Source organism: Momordica charantia (assembly GCF_013281855.1).
Source record: "Momordica charantia cultivar OHB3-1 chromosome 10 unlocalized genomic scaffold, Mcharantia_2.0 BLBB01000010.1, whole genome shotgun sequence".
In the NCBI taxonomy this organism is placed as follows: Eukaryota; Viridiplantae; Streptophyta; class Magnoliopsida; order Cucurbitales; family Cucurbitaceae; genus Momordica; species Momordica charantia.
The window spans coordinates 14,236,565-14,257,558 of NW_028275158.1; the positions used below are offsets into that span (position 1 = coordinate 14,236,565).

The 20,994-nt window shown below is 37.8% G+C and overlaps 1 protein-coding gene across 1 annotated transcript; it reads left to right on the forward strand.

Annotated features, from left to right (window-relative positions):
* The first annotated feature begins 5,470 nt into the window (after nucleotides 1–5,470).
* LOC111024831 (chloroplastic import inner membrane translocase subunit TIM22-2) lies at nucleotides 5,471–10,224 on the forward strand. Its single transcript, XM_022302628.2, has 5 exons — nucleotides 5,471–5,793; nucleotides 9,145–9,209; nucleotides 9,326–9,398; nucleotides 9,479–9,532; nucleotides 9,810–10,224. The coding sequence occupies exons 1-5, from the start codon at nucleotides 5,616–5,618 to the stop codon at nucleotides 10,046–10,048; spliced, it is 609 nt and encodes a 202-aa protein (XP_022158320.1). The 5' UTR covers nucleotides 5,471–5,615; the 3' UTR covers nucleotides 10,049–10,224.
* Nucleotides 10,225–20,994: the final 10,770 nt, after the last annotated feature.

Genomic DNA, 20,994 nt, shown 5'->3' on the forward strand with positions numbered 1-20,994 from the left:
TGAAGAATTATCCTAAAAGTAAATAGTTTCATATCTATATTGTATTTATAAGGTCAAATATATTGTCAGGATTCTCCAAAAACGCTATAGAAGCTTTTTATAGCTTTTTTCATGAGTTATTGTATCTTTCTTTTTTGTAGTACTAGTTTGTGATGTTTTGATGTAGATTGTAGTCTTATTGTAGTCTCGGTGGGAATTTGGTTGAGAATTGACTCAAGAACATGGGGTGCATTTAAAAGTTTCGGTGGGGATATGATTTTATAGATCTCCAAAACTGATTTGGAAACATGTCAAAAATTAAAATTGAAGGCTTACAATCTTTCAAAAAGATAGGAATTATTATCTACAAAATTCCAAGGATTAGGTAATTTGAAATGTACTTGAATGTAGGTGGAAGTGAATTCTTCTATCTTGGAGACGTTGTGATATTGAAATGTGTTAAAGTCTCGTGGCTCTCTTCATGAACTTATTTAATTACTTGTGTCTTAGCAAGTTTAAAGCCTTATTATTTGGATCTTCTTTGTATTTTTTAGAGATTGGGAATTTAGTCAAATTGACTCAAAACTTTGTTTTCTTGTTTTTATTTTTGGGATTAGAAATGACGTGTATTGAAGACGTTTTGGTAGTACAGTTGCATGACTATGTATGAATATTTCCTAAGTTTACTTATGTACATGTAATAATGAATATTGCTATTTATTTCACTATTGGTGTGCACATATTTTCTTTCTATTTTCTAACAATATTTTTGTAGGTGAATGAAATGATACCAATGTATATGGATCAAAGATGGCAATTCATATGTACTCCACATTGCTTTATTCTTCAAAATTCGGTGAAAACTTTGTAATTTTGTAAACTCAATTGTTGTAAATTACTTTTGGTGAATATATATAAATTTGTTTCTTTGGTAAGATATTGAATGTTTTATTTTGTGATGTAATGGTTAATAAGACTTCATTTAGAAAAAGGATGTGACGGTATATTTAATGTGTCAATTTATTGATTTTGTATGTTTATTCAACTACTAATAAGTTTTGAAGTAAACTTGATCAAATTATACAAAGTTTACATAGTAAACGCTAAATACCAACTATAATAATTATAACAATGAGATAAAAGTATAGAAATATATAATAATGTAATATGAAAGCTATATACACAATATAATAGCGTAAATAAAAGCTATTATAAGTTTAAGATAGCACAAAATATGAGCTATAATGACTATGTAGTGGGCATATGATACCACAAAAAAATAGTTGAAGATAGCCCAAGAAAGGAGTTATTATAGGTTTAAGATAGCACAAAATGAGCTATCTAAACATATAATAGTGTTAGGAAAATGCTATTAAATGTTTTCATGGCATCGTAAATATGCAATAATTTCTTCATTTATTATAGCATGCGTTATAGCTCTCCAAAAACGCTATCAAAAGTCATGGACTTTTAATAGCATCGGCTGTCACGACTCTCAAAAAATGCTATAAAAAGCCTTTTATAGCGTTTTTCTTGAGCTATCATATTCACTTTTTCTTGTATTGGGGTAAAGTGGTAAAATTTTCACCCTCCATTATTAACACTCACTATGGTTCGTGGGATCTATTTAATTCCATAGGAAATGCGATGTTGGTGCATCCATCGGATGAGTAAATGGAGGAGGCACATCAAGTTATTTGCAGACCACACAAATCATGGACCGTCTCAACAACACGAAAACTTTCCTTAAAGCCCCTTGACATCAATGAACAAGCAACGGTTTGGACGTCTGTGGTGAAAATATGTTGATCCCACTTCTCATGATTCCTCCATTATCCGCAATAGGGTGATGATGGTGTATATTATGATGAAGGGTGTTGAGTTCAATTTGGCGAACTCACAACGAAATTCGGAGCTGTTCGGAGAAAATGGTAGGTCCACTTGTTTTTCCTGGATTAATAACAGAGTTATGCTTACAGGCGGGGGTGGAGGCTGATGATGCGAATGTAGTAATGCCCAAGAAGCCAGTCACATCTCTAAGGTGAGTTTGGGATATTCGATCGTTTGAGAGGAAGATTCACCCATTATCACTGTGGATCCCGAGACCCGAGGAGTGGTGACTAGGGAGCAATATGACGAGCTAAGGTACAAGTACGAGCTTCTCTTGGCTACTCAACATGTAACATGTGAGTTTATAAAGAAATTATACGGTGATGGAGAACCTTCTTTCCTCGATGAGCTTATGGCCAATTTACCATCTTCTCCCAACCTACCGGTGATGATTGCTCGGATGATGATGATGATGACTAGGGGAGTATCTCTCTTTTTTTGCTTTGATATTGGATATTTTGGATATTGATCTTGTACATTAGTTGGTTATATTGCTTTTGTGTTTTTAGTTTGCTTGTTAGGTTGTTTAGCTTAGTCTTAGGAATGAGTATATGAGTTGTGTTTCTGCATATGATTAAGTTCAAGTTTTGCATGCTTCCTTGTTCTAGCTACAAGTTTGTCCTTAGCTTATTCAATAGCATCTTTTCTAAGCTCTCAGCATGCTCGTCTTTTTAATGAAAAGCTTTCCTTAGTTTTTTGTTTTTGTATCATGTCAATGAGGATATTTAAGGGCATGAAATAGGTTAGATTTCCTAGTTTTATGATCAAGCTATAAGTCATTTTCCACTTTTTGTTTTGGTTATAAAATTGTGTTATGCTTTTTTTGTTTTAAAACTTAAACTTTTTCATTGCTTTGGAAGTCCTTGTCCTTTTTGTACCAAAATTTTGCATCTCTCAAAATTTATTTCCTCAGTGAGGACACTGTTTCCCTTAAGTTTGGGGGACAATATGTGTCTTTTTATTTTGAGAAAGAAAATGCTTTTTACATTTCGAAAAAGAGTCAGAAAGAAAATGCAAGCAACAAAAAAGAATATTGTGCAAAAAAAGAGTCATATGCAAGAAATTTTTTTTTGAAAAAAATAGTTCAAAAGAAGAAAAATCAAGTTAAAAAAAGAGTTTTGAGAGAAAATAAGAGTGGGGGAAGAAAATAAAAGTGAGAGAAAAACAAGAGTGGTAAGAAACATGAGAGGCAAGAAAATGCACTTACTTTTTCACAAGTCTGAACTGTAGACGAATATTTATCTTTAAATGGGTGGCGTTATCATCTTGGATGATAGTAACCTACATATTAAGGTGACTTCGTGAAAACCATTGTCGACATCATTTTATGTCGGGTTGCTACCTAAAGAGTCTCTATGAGTGGCTGTGGTTGGAAACCAATGTTAGTGTGTGGAAAACCTCAGGGGCTAGTAGCCGGTCCACATGTTTTCTTGATGTGAACTTTTTGAATCAAAACAGAAATGTACATATTCTTTGGTTTTGTAAAAAGTTTTGTGTTTTAGGAAAAAATATGATTTAGAATAATTTTTATTTAAAACAAAGGATAATTTATGGTATATTGACTTGAGATTAAAGTTTGGATATTTAACTGGTGGAGTCCTTCCTCAGATAAATATGATTTATTTACTTAGAATCTTGGGATTGTTGCTCATTCATCTTTCTATCATGTTGATTGTTATGGATTTGTTAGTTGTTTTTGCTTACGGACAAGCAAATGACTAAGTTCTGTTTGATCACAAATTCGAACTCTTTTCCATCATTATTTGCCAAAAAGGATTACATATTCCTGAAGTATAACATGCATATAACATTCCTTGATAAATTGCAATACATGGTACTTTAAGGAAAAAATGAGAAAAACATGGTCAAAGTTTGAAGAAAATCACATAATCCATTTTGCAGCGAAATTGCGCCTAGCGCAATTTTGAAGTCAAACTTGGCCAAAACGTGCGTTTCACTCAATAAAGGGCACGAGGATATTTCCAACATATTTGAATCAAACTACAATCGTGAGTCCAAGTCAATAAGGGGTTGTTAGGTGAATTTCAACCTATTTCCACCTAAAATGATGGGGAGTTCAACCAACTCAATGACCTATAAAAGGGAGTATCTCCGTCAGCAGCAAATCATCCCTTCCAAGCTCGTTTTTAGCTTCATTTCATTCCTTTTTAGTTGTAGAACTCGTTCTTATGATTTAGATTTAAGTTTTAGTTATTATTTCCTTGTATTTTCATACTCTTGCTTACCGTATTGCTTTTAATTCAAGTTCTACATTTTGTTCATCATCTATCATGTTCTTTTAAAGTTCTTAAGTGAGTTTACACTCCCCCCACGCTCGAAAGAGAAGAGGGTCAAACTAGAACTCCTCGTGCACTAATTAGTTATCAATATCTTTGTGGAATGTCTTAGTCAAAATGATTTGATTTTCAACACGCTCGGGGATTTGCCCAGATTGCGCCTTGTACTTTTTTGGGTTGGTTTCTAAAAACTTCTCTTTACGTCTTTTTCCACTTGGGCAGTGGAATTTTGATTTATACACTAAAGCCCAACTCTGAGAATGGTGAGTTAGGTAAAATAATAGGAAACCAATATGAGATGTGACTTAGACATAAGCACATAAAATATGGCCCTAGATATAGGCCATCTGACCCATAAATGCAAATGAGTTGATAAATATTCTCTAAGATTTTAATCACACATAGACATATGATTGTAGGTTACCCTAGCCTCTAAAGCAACCAAAAGCGGTAGTGAAAGAGTAGAACTCAAATTCTCAATAAAAACCAGATTGCACCTGGCACATTTTTCCAACCATGTGTATTTTCCATGTTTTGCATCAAAACTAAGATAGGAAGAAAAAATGTTGAGTTTTATTAAATTGCTTAATATTTAAAACCCTAAACAACAATGTTTCATCACTATTTTCTCCATAAACCACAATTGCATTTTGAGTCATTCACTTCTTAAAAACTGTTTTGAAAGCAACAAGTTCCTGATGATTCGACCTTAGTTTACTCCTAAGTATTACTTGTGACCGTGTGCGCTTGCACGAATCTCTAACATTTTTAGAGGTAGAGAAAGTCCAAATAGTGCCAAATGTTGATACAGGATTTGAATTTGGGTTGCAATGCAAGAAGCTCCGAACAAATACTTGCACACACAAGAAGATTAGAATATTGGTGTGGAACTAAGACCAACACACTTTGATACCTAAGTTAGACAATGAGTTAAGTTGAACATAGCAAAAATTAAGGTTGTGAAAATGTGTCTCGCACATGGGGCATCTCCTTATCTATAGATGGAGTCTTCTTTATTGCCACACTAACTCAAGTGGATCGACTCGATTGAGTCAGGTTGGGTGGTTTGGTTGGGTTGATTCAGCCTGATCGAGTTGGCTCACGATGCTTCTTTGGACTCACTCCAAGTGGACTCATATGGTAATATCACCAATAACAACTCTCTAGTTGAACTATGCTCGAGTCGATAATTACAATACATGTTTTAGTTCTATCAAAGAAAGTCAAAGCCCTGGTGAAAAGACGTCGTAGAGAGTAGGCTTTAGATTGGTGGTAAGTCTAAGGTAGTGTTGTTACGGCCAAACGGTTAAACCGGGAGAGGTGACAGAAAGGATAGCTGTGAACGAAAAGAAAGTCAATCGCTATCCGTTCGCTGGCGTGAAAAATAAAAATCTTGGGAGATTGGCAAAGGGTTTAGCAGAGCACAGAGAAAGATAGAGATTCGCGGCCATGGCGGATTCTTCCAAGGACGAGTCATCTGACGCTGAGCTCGAAACCAATAACTTGGACAGCCCTAATTCTTCTGACGCCTTAGTTCCCTCTTCTCTTGGTGGCCCTGCAATTTGCCTTTTCAGGTTTGCCGGCGACTCCGCGGCCGGAGCCTTCATGGGCTCCATTTTCGGCTACGGTCTCTCTCTCTCTCTCTCTCTCTCTGAATTATGTTTCCTTCGTTTTTGGTTTTATATTCTTGACACTGTTCTCGAAGGTTGGGGTACAATTGTTATTGAAATTGGGTTTAGTTATGGACTTACCTAATACCATTCACTGGAAATCCATACAGTTTTGCTATTTATTTAGAATGTTGGATGGCATTTATTTTTTTTCGATTTCTGATTTTTGGCTGGGATTCTTTTCTGTTTAATGGTATCACGCCATTGTATTTGAAGGGAGGAAAGTGTTTTGTTTCTCACTTGAAACAGTTACACAGTTCGTATAGATACACGACTTAGTAACCATAGATAACTAATAAAGTTGAGTAAACTAATTTAACAGACAAACAAACTACACTAAACCTCCTCCTCAAGATGGGGAGTGAAGATTAATAACTCCTAAATTGATCAACAAAGCAAACGAAACTGATGCAGGAATGATTTAGTAAGCATATCAGCAAGTTGGAACTGATTCCAAACAGGAAGTAGCTTAATAAGAGAACAAGAACCTGAAGATCACCAAGTAGGCGAAATATCCAAATAAGCTCAGTAGTTATAGTAACAAATGCACAATCTGACTTCCAAAGACAAGTGCCCCAATCAATATCCACAAAATCTTTTAATTGAAAAGAGATGATTTCTTATGGAGGACCCTATGAGCAGATGTCCCTTTCAAATAATGCAAAAGGGAATGAACAACTATTAGATGAATTGTTTGTGAACTGGCAACATACTGATGAAGATGATGAACAGGGAAAGATATATGGCATCAAATCTTAGATATAGTAGTTAATAAGAGAATGATAAAGAGAAGAATCAGCAACACTCAAAGGATCACCACTAGTAACACTGAAGACAAGTGCCCCAATCAATATCCACAAAATCTTTTAATTGAAAAGAGAATAATTTCTTATGGAGGACCCCATGACCAGATGCTGATGAAGATGATGAACAGTGAAAGATATATTGTAGTTGATAAGAGCAATAAAGAGAAGAATCAGCAACTCTCAAAGAATCACCACTAGTTACATTTAGCTTCAATATGGGATTCCTAGATTAAAAAATTGGCTTAGAGTCAAGGAAGCCAGTGTTCTCCAATAGTTGTGATTGTGAACAGTATGTTCCTCGAAGAAAGATAGATGCCCGGATGAGACTTAGACAAATCCAAGCCAAGAAAATAACTGAGAGAACCAGATCTTTAAGTTGAAACTTACTATGAAGCAAAAGGTTATGTTGAATCAGTAGTATCTTGACAAGGACCAGTTAAAATAATATCATCAATGTACACCAACAATCTAACAAAGGAAGAACCTGAAACATGAGTAAGCATAGAGTAACCTGCCTTTCACTAAGAAAAACCGAGGGAAAGGAGTACACGAGAGAAATTAATGAATTGTTGATGAGACACTCGATTTTAGCCTTAAATAGATCAGTTTGATTGATTGGCAACTTTGCCTTACTAGTGACCCGACTTTCAGATTAGGAAGAGGCATATAAACCTCCTAAAACATCACTAACTTGGAGTTGTCCAAGTCTCACCAACAAAATTGACTGGCCGCCAAACATAATTAGGAAAGCAACAACCATGTTTGAAATGGGTCTATATGATTGAGAAAGCAAAGGTGCTTCAGAGGACCTTGAGCATATTCTTTGAGGGTTCCAGCTTGCTTAGTCGATTTGGTGCTGGTTTTTGGATTCTTTCAAACTCCCTGGGCAAGAAATAAAGATTATCAGGAGATGGTGGAGAAGGTTTTGTTGGTTCCCAACTTTCGAGATAAGGGAAAAACTTCTTAGGAGGCTTGCTTCTTCGCTATTTTGTGGTGTATTTGGCTAGAGAGGAATAATAGAGTTTTAGAGGGGTTGAGAGGTACTGGAAGGATACTTGGGAGGTTATTAGATTTAATATCTATTTGTGTGTTTCTATTACTAAGTAATTCTGTCATTATCAAATAACTATAAGTGTTATTCTTTTGGATCTGAGCTCCTCTATGTAGGTTTGACCTCCTTTTATTGGGCTGTGTCCTTGTACATTCTTTCATTTTCTGAATGAAAGCTCATATTCTTACAAAAACAAAATAAACAATAAAAAAATCTAATGCAGCTATTTGCACCAAAATTATTGATCCATGTAACTAATAGAGTCTGAAGAACTAGCCACATCTTCATTGCTGAAAGAAAGATAATGATAGATGAATTTGAAGCATACTCATTAGTTGATTATTTTGAATAGGAGTAATACTACTAAAAAACTCAAGTTGTGGCATTTGTTCAGGAGCCATCCAATCACATGGTTAGCATAAACCCGTGAATTACTCAGTAGATTAGAAGAAGAAGAATTTTGTTTATGTTTATAACCTGATAGATAACTGTGAATCTTGTAACAACGGTCCACTAGACAACCTCTAATGCCATAATGTGCACAAATCAGTCTTCTTTCTTATGTGACTTACCAAAATTAGAAGGTTTCTGTTTCTTATTGCTGTCAAAACTGAGCAGCAAGGGGCACTGCACTGAATTGATCATTTGATGAACAAAGCTGTTGCTGCTCCTCTTGTATAACCTGCTAAAAGGTCTCATTCATTGGCAGCCCGATTGTTAGCATGGGTTGTACAGTCTAATAATATTTACGTACTTTGATTGAAAATGATCAATGAGAGATTGTACTTCTCTGGAAGGACCTTTACTACTACTACAAGTTGGCCGATGTTCATTAAATTCTTGCTAGATTGTTTCAGTTTTGTGTAATAGGAACTAATTGACAAATTTTCTTTCATCAAATTCATTAATTCTTTCTGTAGCAGAAATATTTGCAGTCCATTTTTTTGCTGAAACCTCAACGTCAATCCAATACAAATATTTTTAGTGGAAGCAGACAAGAATAAATTATACTGGCAGAGATACCCTTCAGAAAAAATATTTAAAAATAAATTAGATGACCGTATCGTCGTCCCGCTACCAAATGAAAGCACCTTTTGGTCTCTTGATTGTACCAACGATGAAAGCCAATTTTATTTTTCATAGGGAGACCAGTTAAGAATAGACCACCTCCGTGAGCTGTTATTCTCACCTGTTAATGGCTTTGTAATTAATATTAATCTATGTACAGTACACTCTTCATATAAAGACATGAGTTAGTAATCACGGAAAACTAATATAGTCAAATAAATTAACTACAGTTAGGTAAGTGGTATACTACCTTAACAAACTAACTATGGGGGTTACTTTTTTTTTTCCTTCCCTTTTTTTTTTCCGTTATACATCACAGTTCTTTTGATTTACAATATTGCAATATGACAGTTAAAATTGAATACATTTTGAGTGCCCTTTAGGTTCAGGATTGGTCAAGAAGAAGGGCTTTAAAGGATCATTTGCAGAGGCTGGATCTTGTGCCAAGGTGTGATTTGTCTTGTATGTTTTTACAGTGAGATAAATTTCACGGCTGGTTTCTGCCATTGGGGCTCTTTTCAATTTCATTAACTAATCTTTTGTTAACTTCAATTTATGAATCAGACATTTGCAGTTTTGTCTGGGGTACACAGTTTGGTTGTTTGCATGTTAAAGAGGCTGAGAGGGAAGGATGATGGTGCGGTATCTTCACTTTGAAAATATTAGTATCTGGGGCGTATGAATCCACTGCTTAATGAAGTTTACTAATTTTTGCAGTTATTAATGCTGGGGTAGCTGGATGCTGCACTGGTTTAGCTCTAAGTTTTCCAGGTAGTAACTTTTCCAACTGCACTTCATTCTGTGGTTTTTCCTTGTCACCACTTGATGAAAAAGGAAGAACCTTATGATTTCTGGATTACGTTTTGGCGGTATCTGGCATGTTTGTATATTTTAATTTGTTGAAACACATAAAGAAAGAGATTACACCTTACAATCGTTAAGTGTTACACCAATGTTGCTTTTCATATAAAGAAGTTGAGACAGATATCACTGCTGCTTTGACGTTTGAACTCCTGTACGTATGTAAATAGAGGATTTCATTCTGCAGGTGCTCCACAGGCTCTTCTTCAGAGTTGCATCACTTTTGGAGCCTTTTCTTTTATACTTGAAGGTCTTAACAAGCAGCAGCCAGCAATGGCTCATCCTGTCTTCTCGAGAAAGATAAGTGATATCGAGAGAAATCGTCCTCCCTTAGTTTTGCCACTTCAGTTTGCCCTTCCGGGTGAACTTAAAGGTGCATTTTCTGCGTTCTGCAAGTCCTTGGAAAAGAGCAGAAAGAGCTGGTAATGAGTTATCCAGCATTCTTTTAACGTCTTTTGCAGAACAGAAGAGCATTAATGCATATTTGTAGCTAAATTGTCCAAATTTGGGTTAGAACTGAATCAGAATTTTTTTTTGCTGAAATGTAATTGTGAACTTCTGGATGGTTTATTTGGAGCTATGTTTGCTATCTTCTTCGAAAATGCCTCTAGTTCCTGCCCAAGTTACAGATATTATGAAATTCTTGCTTGGCTTATCAAATTAGCTAATATATAATTTATTAGATTTCTTCATCTTTTTTTATTTGTTTTTTTTTTTGAGAAGGAATCTATTAGATAAATGAAGAATAATAAATATTCATGTAATGAGATTTTTTTAAAAAAAAATAATATATTATTATGGTTATAAATGTTAGGTTTGGTTTTTACGACCTACGGTTCCCAAATGAAAATTTGACTATATTTACACTGCCATAGTAAAAAAGTTGCCAAAAGGATAATAATTTTAAGAAAATGATGAATCAATTTTTGAATTAGTTTGAGATATTATATGTGAGATTCTTACTAGATTTTTGTGATTTAACCTCTCATTTGCCAAAACTTTTTGTTCTTATAATGTATTTTACGTTCTCTTCTATTGACCATACAATTATAATTTATTATTTTGTGGGTTTGGTAAACTAATCATCTTTCTTTCATTTTCAATACATTTATTGCATATTTAGCGAGAATTATATTATGAATTACTTTACTATTATTTTATACTACATAAAGTTTAACCTAAAATTTAGGTGTTTATTTGGTCCCTCAATTTCAAAAAGTGACATTTTAGTCCTTAAAGTTTGATAAAGGGTTCTAAATGGGGATAAAGTTTTAAAATAATCTAATTTTAAAAATAAATTACAAAAGTATTGTTAGTCTAAAAATAATTAGAAAATAAATGTAATTTAAATAAATAAATTCAAATGTAAGTTAGATTTTCAAAACTATTGACAAAAATAGATCATAAACGTGTATATCTGACGTGTCAGGTGATTAGATAGAAATCGCGTACATTGTCCGCGACTTTCACCTTTTTATTTTTATATTTTTGGAAGTCGCGTACATTACCTTTTTATTTTTTAATTTTATTTTATTTATATATTGTTATTTTATTTATATTTTAATTTATATATTGTTATTTTATTAATATTGCAAAATTTAATTAACATGTGATTAACTTTTTTGTTTTTTTTTATTTTAAATTTTGATTAAAATGTCATTTAAAGTCTAAAAGTTTAAAATTATATTAAAACCGATTAAAATGTCATTTAGCTTATCGTGTTTCATCTTCGTATGTTCTATAAAATAATATTTAAATTTAATAAAAACTATATCGATAAAAAATTATTAAATTATTAAAAACCTAAAAGTCAATGTATAAATTACATGAAACTCATATGTTTTGTCATTTGCATGACAAAATATATGGCTTTAAAAACCCAAATTTTGGGATATGTATAATTAGGGTTTTGTTTGTTTTATAATTATTTTGTTTTAAATTACTGCATTACAAGAATATGTCCATCATGTTGTAGGTAATTCATGAGCTATTTTCCAAATATGGAGAAAATTAAGATGATAGTATTTTTCTTAAATTATGATTTTTGAAATAAAATAAAAAAAAAAACCAAAAGGATATTAGTGGGAAGTGCACGCTTACAACTTCTAAATTCAAGAAGAAGAAGAAGTGGGGGAAGCAGCTGCCACAACCACTTCCAAATTTAACCAAAAACAAAGGGAAGTGCAGCCACTTCCAAATTTAAAATAAAAAAGTAATAAACGGCCCGTCAGTAAAGACGTGGCTCCATTTGTGCCACGTCGAGAGTGCTGCGACTTCTGTGAAATCGCGGTCAATGATCGCGATTTCGACATTAGTCCCAGGCAATGGCTACGATTCACGATGAAATCGCAGCCGTCGTCTGTAATTTTGGGCAAATCGCAGCCTATCCTTACAATTTATCTACCCTATTTTTGTAATTATTTTGAAACCTACATTAGTTTTGTCATTTATTTTTATAAAATAATTATTTTAAAAAAATCCTCTAAATGGTCCCCAAAAGTCTATTTTACATGACATAGATGAGGTGTTAAATTTTAAATCAGGTGGTACTTTTTATTAGTTTTATATTAATTTTGATTTCTGTGGCATATTTATTTATTTTTTAAAATTTTTTTCTTCTATTGTCTGTCCTTTCTCCGCATCAAACCTCTTCTTTCCCCTTTTTTCTCTTGCTCGCCGCCCCACTGCACCAGAATGGGTGTGGAATAGTTCACCTTCCACTAAAAAGATTGTCATTGTAATTGGAATTAACGCCCAAACAAGAACCATCGTCGGAAACCACCAGAAACTCGACATGGTCGGAGTTGGGTCCCGTGGGAAAAAACACAACAACGTTGAACCAAATCCAGACCTTTCAAATTCAAAACCCTCCTTTTCTTCTTCTTCAACCAAGGATCCATCTGCTATGACATTGAGTGTCGAATCGAAGTTGAAATCGAAGCTGTGGTGTGTGTATCTCATCATCTCCTCCGATCTCCCCTTCAAAACCTGTTTGAGCTCGAAATTGCAAAGCTCATATTAGTATTAGATCGGAACGTACAGGATGAGCTATTGGCCGCTGTTCCATACCTTCCCAGGCCACTCACGAAACCTGCAAAACAAAGTTAGCACTCCGACGAGCAAATTAGTTCTAGTGCGAGTAGAGTATATCTAGGATTTGTACCTTGCATTTAAGGCAATGGTTTCTATTTATAAAAACTGGGCCCGACAGGAACTTTGACACACCCTAAAAATGCGCGCGTGTTGTCGGGTTCAGAAGAGACCGTGTTACGGGCTTTGCCCTTGGTCGGCTCGGTCTTTCAGCTCATACTCTGACTGCTGACCTGAGTATTTTGGAGTCAATCATTTGTTGGGTGTGTTGCCATAAACTGGTAGTTTGTATTTTGTGTAAAAACAAATGTATATTCAATAAAGTTTTATACAATAAATTTGTTGTTGAATTAATAGCATTGCATTGTCCAAAATCCAATAAACTAAACATCCGAGGTTATTTTAGTGTAACCGGGACAGTATATGTACTGCGTATATATTTGATATACTGGGTATATAATTGATATACCCCTGATATACAAGTGGATAATGTCCCGTGAATAACCTAAAGGCTGTAAAGGTTACAGACGACTCGATCCAGGTCGTTCGTGTGGAGACATGCGAGTGGGGGTATCCTATACAATGAGTTTTTATAAGACCGAACCACGAAATAGCCAATCTTTAGATATAACACCGTTAACTAATAGATTGCTGTTTCTTAGGATGACTAGACAACTCATTCTCAATCTTGAGTGAGTTATGGACTCCTGCCCGTGAGGGCTCGTCCTTTGATCTGTATGGGTGAGAGTGGCCCGAGTTGCCGACTCAATATTCTTTCCATTTTGGGGACGAGACCGAGTGGGGAGCTGGGAACATAACTTCACAAGATGAAATTCACTCCTCTCCGACTTTAGAGGAGTAGATGAGTGTTCCTTTAAATGCTGACTCCGGGACTTGAACAAGGGGCCCCACTCTCTCATTGGCCTGAGAGGGACTTCCAGTTATTGGTCGGACCATAATCGGGTTGTTTATTTAGAGGAGCAGTGGTATTTAAGGAGTAAGATGTAACTCAAAGGTAAAATGGTAATTTGACCCAACTTGAGTTACGAGCACTCGTGAAGGATTGACTCATCATTAATGGTCGTATATCCATGGACACGAAAACGTTCTACAGTGAGAAGGGTGCAACTGCGGATCTTTAGTGGAATGACCCGTAGTTAACGAATCTAGATTAACTCGGTCAATGAGTTTGACCGATTAATCTTGCATCGTTGGAGCTTCTGATCTGTAGGTCCATTAGGTCCCCTTGCTAGCTCATAACGGGTACAACGAGGATCAAGTTTTTGGAAGAATTTGAACTGTTCAAATTTCATAAGGGATTATATGTATATTGATACATTATAATATATAGTTAATTCTAAATTAAAACTATATATTATGAGAGAAATTATTTGAATGAGATTCAAATAAAATTAATATCAATATGATTCATATTAAAACTGTAGGTTAAAAATAATGTGCATAAGATGTACATTACAACTATAGGTTATGCAAGAGAAATGTTTTAGAATATGATTCTAATTTTATAATAAATAATTAAGTGTTAATTATTTATTTGATTTATATATATATTAATTAATTAATTAATTATTAATTGGATTAATAATTAATTTTATTTATTTATTAATTATTAATTAGATTAATAATTAGTTATATTTATTAATTAATATGATTAATTAATAAATTATATATATATATTAATTATTATTATTAATTAATATATAAATTAATAATTAACTCCCCTGCAAAATTGCAGGGGTGTGGGCAGTTAAGTGACGTGGGGTAACTCCCCACGTCACTGCTTTTGTTTTCTTCTTTTTGTAGTTCTGTAAAAATACAGAAGAACAGAACAAAAGTTGAACTCTAAGAATCTCTCTCGAAAAAGCTCTCTCAATCAAATTCTCCCTCTCGTTCCAAAGAAACGCTCCCACAAGCGTGTTCTCGAAACCCAAGAGGAAAGCAAGGAAGATTCGGTGGTGGTGTTCGTCGGGAAATCATTGAAGAAACGTTCTTCAAAGGTAAAGTTTTCCCCTGTGTTTTTCTTCTTAACTGTTTTGATTTTGTTTCCCAAATATCACGAACAACGGTCCGCTTCCGCTCCGGGATTCACATCCCTTCATCCTTATATTTTGCGTGCGCATTGATTTAACTCGCCTCTTCTAACATGACACGTGGCAAGCCAGGATTCGTACCTAACATTGGCCCCCACTTCGGCGGGGCGGAGGTCGGCTCGACGAAGGATTCCGAGCTAACTAAGGAGGGGTTGAATCCACGCGTTCATGTGTGACGTCATAGGTGTCGTCAGCCCTAGTTTTTGCTTCGAGAACTCAAACGTCACCGCGGGGATCGCCTGGCCTGGACAAATCTTGTCTGTTGATCCTCCCTCGATTGTACGGCTGTTGTGCCTCCGGGCTGCCCTATAAAAGGTGCAGGTTTTCCTTTTTTTACTTTTCACTTTTCACTTCGAAGTTTTTGTGTACATCGGCCGTTATCCTAGTCAGGTACTCTCTCCTTCTTCCTTTAGGTAGTTCTTTTAACCTTGCCCCTTAGATCCGACCATGAGTAGCTCGTTTAGTGATTCATCGTCTGGGTCGTCCAGCTCGTCTAGTATAGACAACACTCTAGGGGAACCGAACTTAGCTTCTACCTCGAGGAACCCTCGCGTCGAGGATAGCTCGGCAAACCCCAATGTAGCCTCTACCTCGGGAAACCCTAACCCTGGTCCGATAGTCGAGCTTCCTCCCTCGACTTGCTCAGTAGGTAGATTAGCCGAGCTCTGGAAAACCTACTTAATCCCCAACTCCATAGAGCTTAGGGTGCCCAACGTCGGCGAGTCTCTTGACGACCCTCCTCCGAGCTTCGTTAGCTTCTACCCCCAAATGTTTAGTAGGGGGTCAGACTTCCACCTCACCCCTTCATCTAGAGGTTCCTTAGCGCAGTCAACCTCGCCCCAGCTTAGCTCTCCCCTAACGGGTGGTCTACCGTGCTCGGAGCCTATGTTCTGTGGTGGATCATCCGGGACGAGGACGAGGACAGGCTTACGGTAGATTGCTCTTAGCAACCCACACCGTCAAGGCCTTCAACGTGGGAGAGGGTTGGTACTACCTCTCTGCTCGGTGGAACGTAGGTCAGCTGATTAGGAACCCCTACTCTAAAAAAAATTGGAAGGAGTGTTGGTTCCTCGTCTTTGGCGAATGGCTTATGAGGGACGGAGGGGGTGAGTCGATCTGCCATGTCCCAGTAGAGTTCGGAGACGTAGGTGAGTGTCTTAGGTACGAGCTAGGGGTTTTTTGTCTTAATTCCCGTGTTTTCATTTCTGACGTAGTCCTCTTTTGCAGCTCTGCCATCCCCCATCCCGAGGATCAACAACAAGTCTTGGGAGATCATCAAGCGTGCTCAGAACCAAAGTCTGAAGTACGCACTGTGCGGTGAAGCATTCGTCTCGAACTCCCACCTCTTCTCCAGCGGTCTCAGTCCTCACGATCAACCAGACGAGTTCAAGAAGCTTCCCAAACCTCGGCTGCGCATCTCGCAAAAGCGGAAAGCCCCTGAAGGTAACTTCTTCTCGACACCTTAGCTCATTCATTGGAAATCTCTAGACTAACCTCGTCTTTTTCGCAGAGATGGCCTCCAAATTCCTCGCTCTTAACAGTACGAAGCGATAGCGCGCCTCGGCCTCGGCTGCCCCGTCCGCGCCTCCTTAAGCTCGACGTCGCACGAGCAGTGCTGATGTTCCGGCTCCCGGGCTGGCCAACTTGGCCAAGCTCCAGGCCCTCCAAGCTCAGCCATTGCAGACCGTTGCCGGGGGTGAGGAGTCAGTTACCCCTCTGCAGTGGAAGAAACGGGTGAGGGAGCGCTTCGCTCCGAGGAGGTCAACTCCAGGTCTCTGCCTCCCCCCATCGTGGTTAACTCGGATGAGGGGTCTCAGCATGGTCGGCAGCACTGCGACGAGATCCCACTCCCATTCAGGCTCGTCTTCTCCCGCCTCAGCATCCACGAGGCCGCGACGAAAATAAGGTCCTCGAGCTCTCGCCGGGTGGAACGATCTGTCCGGGCACCCGAGGACCCTGTGGAGGCGGTGAGGAAGACCATAGCTCTTGCTGCAGAGGTAAGCTTGTGCCCACACTTCCTTTCTTCTTTCCCTTTATTCCTCTTGACCTAACCTCGAGCTTTTGCAGCTGCACTGCCATGCCTACCTCTCAGCGTCGATGATGAGCTTGGAGCTCGGAGGACGAGACTTGAAGGAGGAGGAGACTAATGCTTCCTACTAGCGGCGGATCGCCGAGCTCGAAGCCGAAGTTGACCAGGCTCGAGCTGAGAAGGAAGCTGAGACCGATAGGTCTAAGGCCTTGATAGCCCAAGCTCGCACTGACCTGAAGAATGCCTGGGGCCGAGCTGAGACTGCGGAGAAGGGCTGGAATGAGGCTCAATAGAATTTGGCGAGCTGGGCCTACCTGGAGAAGAAGGTCAAAGAATTCTCTGAGTTCGATGGCCTAGCTCGCTACCTGGCGGACAAGGGCTTTTACTATGCTATCAACCAGCTCGACACTGCTTGCTCGGAGGAAGCCTTTGCCGCTGTCGAGCTGGAATATGAGTCCATTTGGGTGGACCGCCCTACTGCCGGCAAAGGGGCTGAAGCTGCTAATGCCGAAGTAGGGACCAACAAGCCTGCCGACCCTCCCAGGAATAAATCGTCTATGCCTTTTGTTGCTTTTGCTCCTTTTCTTTTTTTTTTTGAATCAAATTATTGTATTGAGCCGAGGCATATATAACTCGGCTCTTCATCAAACTTTTATTTTAATGAAATGCGGTTTCGTTCAGACCCGAGTTACTCTTTTCGAAGTCCCTATACTTAGAGAAAATTTAATTTTAATTAAATTTCAGCTTTAGTTTTGGTCTCGTTATTTGAGCTTTTCAAGTCTAGATAATTTCTTTCCTGCACAACGACTTACGAGCCGAATAGTTCAGCTCGGCGATATGTTCAATGGAAGCACTTGGGATAACCAGGTTCCTACAAGCTGACCATTGCTTCCAATGTTTGTAAAAACATAACAACTAAGTGTAGGTCTATTAGCATAGGTCATACCACGTAGTTTTCCTTGGCCCCCATTTGACGTAGCTCGGTAGTAGTAGACGACACTAACGAATAAAGTCAAATTTTGTACAAGTCATTGGATGTAACGCCCCAAGAATTTCACCATTTCCAAAAAGGGACGGTTACTAAGACTACCTAAAATTTTCTCATAAACAAGAGAATTATCTTCACAACAATACTAAGCAATAAAGCTACCACGCTTCTGCTGTGCTACTCTGATTTTCAACACTCACGAGAGCTTGAACAATTAGAACAACAACACTAAACATTTAAGAGAAACTCACATGCTATACAGATAAACCATTTAATACCGACTTCACATTAACCAAACCCTTCAAGGAAACCTCTACTAACTATAAACCATCCACTAAATGAATATTAACATCTCGAATGGCAATGAAGCAAAAACTAATTCAAGTACGATCAACTTAAACAAATGTATTCATAAATATCATAAGTAGGTTACAATCCCGTAGTTCAAGAAGCTAACAAAATTGATGCTCTAAAAAGAATAATGAATCGGCAACCTTACAACATCCTTTAGACAATAAAACTAAACAAAACCAACCGCTAACCACTCAACTACAAGATTAAATAGCCACAACTATCCTAACTAAAAGAAATTAATTGCACGCAGCATAGCTAATGATCTTTCCGATCAAGCCTCCTCCTCGTGATCACCATCCCAAGAGCTAGCTCGATACCTGCAAACTGGAGGGGAAAAAGAGGGATGAGTACAACCACAGTACTCAGTAAGCAGCCCTTATCTGAAGGGTCACGTACAACAGCATACTTATCAAGGAAACAACGTATCATGCTTATCAAGAATCAACATATCATGCTTATCACAACTCTCGAGCTTTGAATAGATAGAAACATATCACAAGAAGCAGTTTATGCAAATGTTTAACTATACATGTACCGTACATGTCAAACTCATCCTTACACATTAACACGCTAGTTCTCTTTCTTGATTCCTCCAAGGCTTACTCCTTCGCATCGCATCGGCCCTTGCCATCTATCCCCAAAACCCAACACTCATCTACAGAGGCTTGGTGTTCGACCTTGCCATTTATCCCCAAGGCCTTGAACTGTGCATCGACCCTTGACCATTTTTACCCAAGGCCCCGATGACTTCACCATCTATCGGCCCTTGACCATTTTTACCCAAGGCCCCAATAGTATTCCTTCCAAAAGACTGCTCGCATCGACCCTCAACCATTTTTACCCGAGACCTCGATACTCTATTAGTGACGTATCAGCCCCCGACCATTTATACCCGAGGCCCTGACACTCACCCATTCACTTTCTCCAAGAATCCAACTCTCACCAGAATCTTACTATATACTTTCTTAAGCCATGACCCATGCGTCTTTCAGCTCACAAACACAATTCAGCATGCTTCCACAACATAAACAACATTCTAATGATGAGATGATAAACCAATCATGCTTTCACAATATAACCTTTCTTAACAACAGCTCCACAATGAGTTTCGTCACAACAAAGCATAACCAAACAAATTTTAAACAATTAGAGCCCAGCACAGTTCACCCAAAACACTTAATATCCAACATCAATATTCAATAAGCGTTGCTAGATATAATAATCACAAGAAACACGCCGAACAATTCATGCATATTCAGACAATAAACATCCCCACAGCAATTCTCAGCAGTTTAGCAAGGCAGAATTTACACCATTATCACCGACAAATATTCAACAACACTCCAAGTATACAGATTACCACAACCTAGAGCTACCTAACACATCAGCGTATCAAAAATAATATCGAACATCACAAAAACAGCACATTAGAGGTCATCTGACAGACATTAACGCACGCACACGCCCCTTGTCTACTTACTTTGTTATGTCTCAAAACTCTCACAAGAGTCCCTACTTGCTACTACGCCATGCCTCATGCATCAATAATTTCATAACAGTCCAATATGCGATACACCAAAATGATCATATGTAAAAACCAATCAATTTAAAGTAGTCCAACATGATCCAACAACTCCAACAGGCATCGTTCACAGAAGAGGCACAACCAACAACTTAACCAAAATATAACCGATAGATACCCAGCATACATCAAACGCAACTGATTTCTCATAAATCTTCAATATGCTTTCGAAACAACAGATTATAGTACCAGTATACAATTTTCATCATGAAAACCAATTAAAACATAACAACAATTCAAACATAGTCATCCAAGATTACTTGGTTACAATTTATTCACACAACTACATAATTTTTCCGAGATATATCAACAATTTTATCAACAATGACGTTTACTAAATTATAACAACGATAAGCAATCATGCAAATATCACACATGGGCACACGAGCAAACAACCATATCATATCAGCACACAACAACCAATCCCTCCAGTAAGAAACTACTTACTCAAGTGCCCTGACACGTTATTAAGCTTGCCGAAGGATTTCCTACACCATACGCAACCAGACTTAAGTTAGAAACTAACTAAAACCACTTTAGTTAAATCAAAATCCAATAAAAGTGAGTTGTTACCTACTACTCACACTAAGACCTCTTGGGTTAGGGGTGGGTCGACGTCGAGGGGGTTCGGGCTCCCAAATCTGAGTTCAAAAGGCCTTAAGCTTGCTGTTTCGATGTCTAAAAGCAATGGGTAACTCGAATCGACCTTGGTTCGAGCATGGGTCAGTGCCAAACAAATGTCGACGAGGGCGGGTATCACACATTTGCCTTCGAACAAGAGTGGGTATCACAAATGGCTCTTCATTTTTGTGTGGGACAATGTTGAAACTCATAGGAACGAAGAAAACGTCATGAAACTCATGCAGATCTGGGTTGTTCGGGTGCTAAACGTTGGGTGTCGTCAGAGGAGGTAACGGTTCTGGTCTCCCTGCAGTCGTCCAACCACTGGTATCGTCGTTTCGTAGGCTCGTCGAACTGAGCTCGGCCGCCGTGTGTTTGACCGATCCGTCATAGACGCCGTCAGTAGGACGTAGTTGAAGCGCAGCGTCGCCGTGCTCGTGGTTGCAGGAAGAAGCTGTTGCCGGTGCTGCTTCGCCGGAGAAGAAAATTCGAAGGGAGAGGGGGCTGGCGGCTGCAACAAGAAAGGGAAGGGAGGAAGAAGAAGAGGAAGAAGAACAAGATGGGGCTAGGGTTATTTTGTTTTAATTCCCTTTTCTT